The sequence below is a fragment of the Semicossyphus pulcher genome, unplaced genomic scaffold (assembly GCF_022749685.1).
Source record: "Semicossyphus pulcher isolate SPU_LCO1_2020_fin unplaced genomic scaffold, fSemPul1.0.p SCAF_17, whole genome shotgun sequence".
NCBI classification, from domain to species: domain Eukaryota; kingdom Metazoa; phylum Chordata; class Actinopteri; order Labriformes; family Labridae; genus Semicossyphus; species Semicossyphus pulcher.
This window is the reverse complement of record NW_027211681.1, coordinates 23130330-23140240: the sequence shown is the minus strand read 5'-3', so window position 1 is coordinate 23140240 and position 9911 is coordinate 23130330. Positions and strand designations below refer to the sequence as shown.

General features: G+C 42.5%; 1 protein-coding gene across 1 annotated transcript in view; it reads right to left on the bottom strand.

Moving 5' to 3' along the window:
• Positions 1 to 7666, bottom strand: part of LOC138595039 (extracellular serine/threonine protein kinase FAM20C-like) — a 33186-nt gene extending 25520 nt beyond the window's left edge. The window contains exons 1-7 of the mRNA XM_069666356.1: positions 7152 to 7666; positions 4075 to 4250; positions 2141 to 2219; positions 1699 to 1791; positions 1392 to 1507; positions 1008 to 1188; positions 467 to 576 (exon numbers count right to left, since the gene is read on the bottom strand). Coding sequence (XP_069522457.1) covers positions 467 to 576; positions 1008 to 1188; positions 1392 to 1507; positions 1699 to 1791; positions 2141 to 2219; positions 4075 to 4250; positions 7152 to 7666 — 1270 coding nt within the window. The remainder of the gene's footprint in view (positions 1 to 466; positions 577 to 1007; positions 1189 to 1391; positions 1508 to 1698; positions 1792 to 2140; positions 2220 to 4074; positions 4251 to 7151) is intronic.
• Between the last annotated feature and the right edge of the window lie 2245 nt (positions 7667 to 9911).

The following is a 9911-nucleotide window of genomic DNA, read 5'->3' as shown; positions in this document are numbered from 1 at the left end:
ACTAACTTTAAATCTATATTCTATGTATAACAAAAGTAAAACTTTAAAATAAATTCTATTAAATAGATAAATAATACGTTTTTGAGATTGAGACAAAAGTAGTAGTTAATTAATTTCATTTTATGTCTTATTAATCTGTTGCACTGTTGGTATGTTTTTGCTTTTCAGATGAATCATCCTTTGGCGTAACATTGCAATAATAACTGATTATGTGATTTATAAAACACTGTCTATAGCCTTGGAGTCGCTAATCTTTAAATGAATGCAGCTATAAATCTATTAGTTACACCGGGGTTTTTTGTGCTATGAAATTTTAAAAATGCTGTAAAATATCTGTTAACACTAAAACAAAACGTTTTTTTTTTTAAAGGTGAACCTTTTACAGACTCTTAAGTCTTCCATGGTATTAACAGAGGTTGACTTTTAATTCTGACCTGTAAAAATACCATATACACCATTAACCTACTCATCAAGAAGTCCAGTATGACCATGTCCATGAAGTCCACCAGTCTTGTGCCTTTGTCGTACGGCGCAGTCTTTTTCACTGTCGAACAGTAGTCTGATTCTGTCTCCCACCTGTGAGACAAACGCAATTCACATAATTAAACAAAAACACAATTGGATGATATGACTCCAAATTAAAACTACATTCTAGTAATTTCATTACTTCAATGCAGAAAGACCTCTGACTGTCATTTTGAAACAGTTGATACATATCTTCCAATCATTTTTTACAAGTATTTGTAACACAAATCAGTAACTATTGAAAATCACACCTCCAGATGCAGTATTGATGCTATTGCAATTTGCCATTTTTTTGTTATTTTTCTGTACTGCAACTGAAGCATAAATAGAAACATGATTAAACAATAATCTCCTGTAATTCATTCTTTATTATTATGGATTTATATAGATTTTTGGGGGACATTTTATGGTGATATTTTGATTCACTTATATCACCCAGCACTTTTGTTCCTCTATAACTCCTGACCCGTGTACCCACTAACTTTGCCAGTTTGCTGCGGCTGTACGAGCGCCTCCAGGGGGATCTCCACGACCTGCGGGACGCCAGGGAGAGATCTGGCAGCATGACAGCCAACGAGGCCTCCAGGTCTCTGGGGCGGCCACACACTGCATGCTCTGTGGAACAGTAGTAGGAGCACTGACCGTAGAAACACACACAGCCCACTAGGGGGAGCCAGAGGAGCACAGAGAGAGTGAGAGGAGTAGAAATGACAAAGGGAAAATTGGGATGAAAGAGGTTATGGATGGTTGTGACCAGAGAGAATTAGAAGACAGGATCATAATTCAAAGAGATTTATAATCAGTTGGCACATAATGGGATTTTAAGCAGAGTTAATGAATAATTGGAGGATTGTGTAAGCGGGTACCAGGGGAGGTAAAAAAAGTCCGGGCCAGCTTGCGGTCGGTGGTGACGTCTTTGATCTCCTTGACCACGTCCACCAGCCTCCCCACCACCGGGGGGATCCTCCTGTAGCCCAGAATCCTGCAGGGGAGTGAAGGAAAGTGCAATAAGAGGACAAGGACAAACGGGACGGACGGACAGACAGACAGACAGACAGAGGAGACCAAACATGAAAGAGAGGAGGGAAGACTGGTGTTCTGTTACATGTAGCCATTATGTTGCTATTTCATCAGTCTTTGCTCACACTAAGCAGTGAATAATGGATTTGGTACCTGTCCAGGTGGAAAGCTGCGATTTCTGCATTGTGTCTTTCAAAGTCAGAGAAGTAGTAGAGGTTGTAATTGGTTTCTTCATCTCTCTCCTGCCTGCCGAGGAGAGCAAACGTCAAATAATAGTACATATATACATTCAATAATTTACATAACGCTAAGCCTCTTCTGTCTGCTCATTTGCTTTAGATTAGCTCACATAGAAGTTTCTTTCATCTTAAAATCTATCAAAATACACTTGAGATTATGAAATACAAGACATCTTCATTCTTAATATTTAAACAACACACTTCCGTGAAGTATGAAGGTTTAAAAAATTCCCTCTCTTTGCTTCATTTACACTTTTCCCTCAAGATTTAATAGATTCATTTTAAAACAACAGATCAGATATTGATACATTCTCTGTAATAAGAGCGATATGTTGGATTTGCCGCTCGAGACTCACTTCATGGGTTTGAACATGGCCTGTCCGTAGTTGGGAAATGACATCACCAGCTTCAGTTGCGTCCCCCCAGACTTCTGCACTGAAAAACAGTACTGAGAATGTTTCCATAGCAACAAAGCACACGCACAGTATAACACACAAAGCCTTGACTAAACACACAGGCCATTAATGGGGCACAAACACTCATACAGACACACACACACTAATGTAAAAATATGTGCATCATTGCATCATTATTTTTTACACCAGTGAATGTTGTTTTTCTTCTTCTCAGTGACGTATTTATTTTGATATCTAAAAGTGAAAAAGTTGTTTAGACCCAGCAACAAGCACCCTTTTTGTGCACAGAGTTTCTGTCCTTGAACTCTTCTGGTTGTAGTCATGTTTTCACAGGGCTGTTAGTCACAAACTTTGTCTTATTTGAAAGTTAAAGGTAAAATAAATGAATAGTAAACCTAAAATGACAATGCAACTGTTTCTTCCACTCTTTTGTATGTCTTCCTGTTACAAAAAAAAGCCACTTAAGCAACCTTAAAGTAGTAATCTTGAAAATCTTCATTTAAATAACTCACTAGCTATCACTGAATGAGGTAACACAATGGTGATTGAGCCTATGGCCCACTGATGAAAGCCTTTACATTTGCAGGAAGAATCACAAGCAGCGCCCAGTTAGTGACGCCATCAGCCAGCAGTGGTTGGTCTGCCAGAGAGGGTAGGCGGAGCTAAGCGGCTGCTTTTCCCATCTCTGCAAGTGTTGCGAGTAAACAGTAATCTACTATGGCTGAACAAAGAAAGAAAAGATGGATGACGACAGATACAACTTCAACAATAAGTGAAAATCCAAAGAAAAAGAAACAAACTCGACGCTCAGATGAAGCAAACAGTCTGAAAAGGAAAGCGACCGTCTGGAGGAAAATCAAGAGTTACAACCGGAGCCAACCGTGGACGTCACACATGCAGCACTGTCTGGATATCTGGGAAGTGTGCTCCCGCAATTACCGTTTATCGCCAAAGGTGCCACCCAAGGAGAAAAAAGCTGAGATCTTCTAGATTAACGCTTTCATATTTCCATGGACAGAAAGTGATGCCTGGTGCTCTCAAACCATGTCTAGTTTGACAAGATGGAGTAAAGAGTCTGTGAGTGACCTTAGTGAACTATAGAGATTCTTTGCTCCTGATCCGTTGCAGTTAGGTTAGCAAAGAAGGATTCACTGAAGAAGAGCGTACCCAGTAATCACTCAATGGAGGAGAATGAAATGGTCATCATGTTCAACACTGCCTGTAACTTATTGAAAGAGGAAGTGCCATTCACCAAATCCAAATCGTCTTCAGTCGACTTGTGACAAAAGTCAAGTCAAGTCGAAGGTGCGGGAAAAATCTACTGAGAAAGTAACCACCAAAGTTCATCTGGAGCCCTTCACCGGCTCATATATTCCTCTCCACCCTCTGCTGAGCCTCGATGGCTCTTCAAAGCTTCACGCTACCTTTCATTTCATGAGGACTTCAAAGCCAGCCTACATTTGAAAGCCTATAACCTCAGGTGTCACACAATCACAACAATCCTCCCCTTCATCTGCCCTCGGCCTACATGAAGCCCACCCTCCTTGACCATGAAGGTCTGGGGTAAAAATGTTCATGTTTTGATACATACACTCCTTTTTCTTGTCTTTTATTCACTTATTAATTGAAGACTGAGTCACCTTCTGTTCTGACTCAGCTCCTCCAGTACTTAACTCAAAAAACAGCTCGCCTTTGCTCGTCTGACACATCCTCTGTCATGTATTATGAGCGTTTTGATGTTGTAACAGCGTCAGGCTTTGTGCTCCGCTCCAGTCATACTGTGTTAGAGTAAAACTGTTGAACAAATATAAGGACAAGGACGTTTCTAGGACAAAGAGAAAGCAAAAACACATCTCAGAATTTTTGTGTCACACCTGCACTGACGATGCGGTGCGTGGAGAGCTGCTGGGTGAGCAGCTCCATGTTGGGGTCACGGTGGGGGTACAGCTGCCAGCGGGTGATGCCCAGGTGGAAGCGCAGCCATGGAGGATGGCTGTTACTGTTGCTGTTCCACTGGATGTCCTCGTAGCCCTCCTGACTGGCACTCACCCTGGCGAGAGGAAGGAAGGGATGAGGGAAAGGTTCAGGAGGGGAATGGGAAAAATGAGAGGTATTCTAACGGACTAACTTTGGGCAGGGCCGCCCATAAAGGGGGCAAAAGGGGAAAGCTTTCTGGGGCCCAGATGCTTGGGGGGCCCTGGAGGCAAGCAATAACCTTGTTATTCTTGTATAAGCTTAATAAATGGTGAATGCACTGTGCTTATATAGCGCTTTTCTAGTCTTACAACCACTCAAAGCGCTTTTACACTACATGTGTTAGACTACATTCACCTTTTCATACACACACTGATGGCAAATCAATATCAGCTTGCACAGACTGAACTCATACCCACAAAGTCTGCCCTGAACCTGGGCGTCACAATTGACAACCAGCCAACCTTTAAAGTTCACGTGGCCTCGATTGCTCGGTCATGTCGATTTGCCCTGTACAACATCAGGCAAATCAGACCCTACCTTTACCTTTACCCTACCTGATATCACGCATTGATTACTGCAGCTCCCTGCTGTGCAGGCCTTCCTGCATGCACACTCAAACCAGATGATCCAGAACGCAGCAGCGCGACTGGTCTTCACTCATATCCCTCCTCTGTCCGCAGAGTCCCTTTCCTTGCTAAAGACGCAGCTCTTTTTGTCTCTAGAAGTGAAACCCACAGTGACTTCTGTGAGTAATATTGATGCCTGTGCCTATGTAGCCCTAGCAAAGGCCTCTCAGTGTATATGTACTGTATGTGTTTATATAGGAGCGAGCAAGTTGATATGAATAAATCAATAGTTAAGGGCCTTTTCGCTGCACCTTTAATGGGTCCAGCCATTTCCGTGGGCGAGCCTGACTTTGGGACACAGGTACTGGCACTTGAAATGAGCACATCAGACAAAGAATTGATGATTTGTCCATCAAAATTACCTAAAAGAAACAGTCTGTATTCGAGAGTCTATCTAGCTTCCGTATCGTGACGTATTTCCGAGTGAAACAGGACGTGCAGGCGGGACATATCATTAAAGGGATTTGATTTGATCGTTGAGAAGTGGGCGTAGACAGACGTTCTCCACAGCGCAGTAGCTAGCTAACTGACCGAGCGTTCTTGGTGCTCTGCGGCTAAATGTTGCAGATTGATTGGTTGAAATTGTTCGGTGCTAACTTACGTAAGCACGCGTGAAATTTAGTTTTACTGGAAGAAAAAATGATCAGATTTTGATATAAGAACACGAAGAAATGGATTTTCTGTATTTTTTTGGGCCTATATTGTCAAATAGATGCACAATATTACCGGGGATGTGATCTGAAAGGATTAAAATGACTTTTTTTATTTCACCTCGACTTTAACAAATCTGCTAATCAATATTCGGATTAGGCCATTTATCAAGTAAAAGTGTGAAAATGAAAAGCTTTTTTATAATTTAATATGTCTCTTTATGGACTGCTGGTTATTGGAAGCTGTTGTTTACAGTTGTGACATGAATTTTAAATATTTTCTTACAATTAAAGATAAAACATGTAATGAATTAAATGATAAATTAGATTGATAATGAACACAATACTTTGCCACTATAATAAAAAACAGAGATGGTACAGAGACTATGGATCGCATGTTAAGGAGGGTGAGGCTGCCCCGAAAAAATGGGATGGCGGTCAATGTTCCTGTTGTGTGTACAAATTCAGTGTACCCCTTTTTATTTTGACTTCTGCAGGACGTACATGGACCGACATAGAATACAGAAATCTATAGCGGCAACGTTGTGACACCTACAGAGCATCTTTAACAACAGGACATCATGTCCCCGCAGCCTGACCCATCTGCTGACAATCTTTCATCTATTATACATGCATTTCTATTTCAGAGACATAATGGTGCAATATAACCAGACTAACAGTGTCCTCACAATGTTAAGCTTTATTCCTTAGACATTGTGTGTGTACACGTACTGTCCTGGGTAGAGAGGTGTTTAATATAATAGCTGCTGCGGGGATGGAGTTGTACTGAATCAACTAGGAGCTGAAACATGCTGACAGAAGTTAAACAAAGTGTGTTTTGCTTCAGGAAAGAGAGCAAGAACGCTGAGAGATGGTCTCAAAGGAGCGATCGTACACACACTGTCCCACACATACACACAATACACACATTTCCATACTATTTAGTGAGTTAGAAAAAGATTGCATGTGTCCCAAATGCAAAAGATGTCAGGATGTCCTACAGCCATGTATAGACGTATTCAAGCCTGCTAGTTTTTTGGCTTTCTGCCCCATAATCCTCTGCAGGTCAAATACATCACATCACATCGATTGTTGAGCTCAGCAAATAGCATCTCTAAGGTCTAAAGATTGAAATATTAAGCTACAGACCGTGATGTAAATATGTACAAAAGTTAGGATAGTGTCGGGACGACAGGGGAAGAGAGAGGGAGGATGGCGTGCGAGGGTTGAGGGTGGGGAGTCGGACCTGTAGCATCTGTATATGAGACACACAGTTTAACCGCTGAGCTAAACCGGCGCCCTGGGCAAGAGTAGTTTGAGTTGAAGCTTTGTAGCAACAGACTCTCATCCTCTTTCCCTCTCTCATTCTCTGTCCTTCCTTCTATGTATAGGGTCCTTTGGGGGGGTCCATTGGGCCCAGGTGCTATGGCAGATTCCCTACCAAAGATTCCCCACTATGCAGACGGCACACGTAAGGACCTATCCTCAACCTTTCTTCAGGTATAAATTGCTCAAACGCACCTTGTTGATGGTGCGGTTCCTTTCTACTGAATATGTACAAAGTAGTGTTTCCCTTGTATGACTACTTCATGGAAAGTGATTACCTTGAAAGGACAGCTGCTAGCTAGCGAACGGGAAAAGTCTGTGATTTGGAAAGCATGGAGAGTCTTTAGCACAATAACTGTCTCTCATACTGACCACATCTGGGAGCTCTTCTCGCTGGCCTTTACCTTCGTCCTCACTTTCAGCAGCCAGTCCTCCTCAGGTATCGGAGGTACGGGCAAGTTGTAAAGAGGATGGTCAAACAACGCCTCCAGCTTTAACAGACCAGGCTCCACGAGGCCCGCTCTGTGGCTGACATGGCGGCCAACATTAACTGGCATGTTCACTGAAGAATTTCCACCCTCCGTCACTGGTAATCTCATGTCAGAAAGTGTTTGCTCATGACCTTTGGCTTCCTTCTTGGCACCTTTAGTGGAATAAACTCTGTGTGTGGTTTCAGTCGGTGTCTCAGCTGGGTCGCTGCTACCTGTGGAGGTGTAGGTGGTGCGTGCCAGGTCTCTGAGGATGTGTGTCCTGGGGGGCAGCGGGGGGTCACAGGGTTGGTGGTAAATGGGAAGAGAGACAAACGCCAGGAGGAGGTGGAGGAAAATGGTGAAGAAGGCCAAGGACAGACAGATTGTCCTGGAGCGAAAGCGCAGTCGCCGGTTCATCGTGCTGAGGAGGGCGAGGGAGGGTCAGGAGTGAAAACATGAATGGAAGAAAGAAAAATGTGCTGTTTAAGATTTTAAAAAGCACGTTTGGAGGGAATGCTTTAGTGAAGAACACGGCCCTGGGAAGGAAGCATTCAGGAAGCTTTTTAAACTATCGTAAAAAGAAAAAGTACATGTCAGTCTTCTCCTACCTTTCACACATTCTCACATGACCTTGTGCTACACTTACAAGTACAAATATTCTCACATGTGAAGAGAAGTAAACAAAAAGCCACTTACGCACAGCTTTCTGTCGACGCGCTTTCAGGAGAGAAAGAAAGGACTCTTTCCTGCATCCACTCGCTCTTCACTCTGTTTGTACTTTCACTACTTCTGCAACAGGTTGAGGTAGGGAGAGCTGCCAAGTTAGATTGATCTGGACACGGATCAATGTGTTTACTCTCTCTTTTAAAGTCAGTTCTTGTCCTGTTTGTTTGTCTTGTGTGTCCTTTTTGTTGGTGGCTTCATTTGTTAGACCTTAAAGATTCCACACGTACGTACGACTTCCACAACTTGTACTCAAGTTACAGAAAAGAGGGAGACTTAAACTTTACTGTAAATGTATATTTGATGCTGAACAGCTGGTATGTGCATGGTACAATGTTACAATGTCACAATTTCAGCTTTGCAGGCCGTAAAAAGCGAGGCGCACCGCACTGCCTTTTTTGTGGAAGTAAACACCCGATCAGACAGAGCGCGTTTTAGCAGCTGGGGGCGGCTTTTCTTCCCCCACTGTTGTTAAGGCAACCACTGAATCATTAACTGTCATTAACCTAACCGATACATTGTAAACTGACAGAAGGCCTGTCTCTCCTTTCATCCGATTGGACAATGAGAAAAAATGCCCTTGACGTCGGATGCTTTTCTGCTTTGAGTTGAAGTTTTTTCAACTCGAGGCGCTCAGAGCTTTTCCTCAAAAACGCGAGGCGCGCAGAGCAGAAAAAAGCGAGGCGCTCTGCAAAGCAAAAGCAGCGCGCAAAAAGTGTCCCTCTCATTGAAAACAATGACAAAAAAGCCGCCCCCAGCTGCTAAAACGCGTCCTGTCTGATCGGGTCCTCATTGAGCAGACGCTTTTGTCCAAAGCGATGTACATCTTAGAGTTTATACAACACAAGCAACGATCGAGACAGGAGGGAACGAAGTCAGTAAGAGCCAACAAACAGCTTTGAGTGCGATCGGACACTGGAGCCAACAGGCAGTGTATGGGGTGTTTTTCTTTTTTTAAATAATAATAATCATCATCAGCAACATCAACAAGATCAGCATAGTGATCATCATCATCATGAAAGTCCTACTGAGCATAAACCTCATCATCAACAATAGCATCAATATCATTAAGGTCAGAGGTGTTCATGAACCTGCATGTAACCTGCCTGATCCTTTTAAACGATCGTTCAGTCACGAGTTGCTTTAGTACACACATCCACTCACTTGAACACGACTCCAAAAGAAGTATCATTTCTATACTTGATTCTGAGCATTTTTAATTAACTTCTGCATCGGCCACTGTGAGCAGGAAATTACTGTTGACCTATGACCTTGATCGGAAACCTTCATCTTCTGTGGCACCTCTGATTCAATGTAGCGATGGAGAGCTGGTCCATGTAGATACTAACTCATCAGATAAAACTACCTTGGCAGAGAATTAATAAGATGGAGATAAGCTTTAAGTACGGAAGCCCTAACCAGACATGCATCCATACTTTTTATTTAGGCTACTCCTTTTTCCTGTGAGGAAGTTTTTTGAGATCTTGACTTATTTTTCTCGCTATCTTGAGATAACAAAGCTGGTTTTCTCGTGATGACGGGATCATCTAGAAAACAAAACAACAGGCTGGTCACTGTGATATTACAGACCAGGACACGCGCACACTAATGAGGTAAGTTAAGCCTGTTTCTATGTTTGTCTTGTGCTTTGGCAGCAGTTACTGTGGTGCAGCGTTATCCTGAGATAATGACATAAACAATTAAAAAGAAAAAGGAGTAAAACTAATGTATGGATGCATGTCCGCTTAGGGCTATTTAATTGGTCTCTGACCTTTATTGACATCAATCTGCAGCTTGTACAAGTTGCTGTTAAACACATCAGTAAAAAAAAAACCCATATTATTTTCTGTTTTTTATGGAAGCCCTTTGAGGTAAGTGAGAAAAATCTGCAGGTTTATGCTAATAGATATTGTAATAGAAAGTTAGAGAGCTTGCTTAC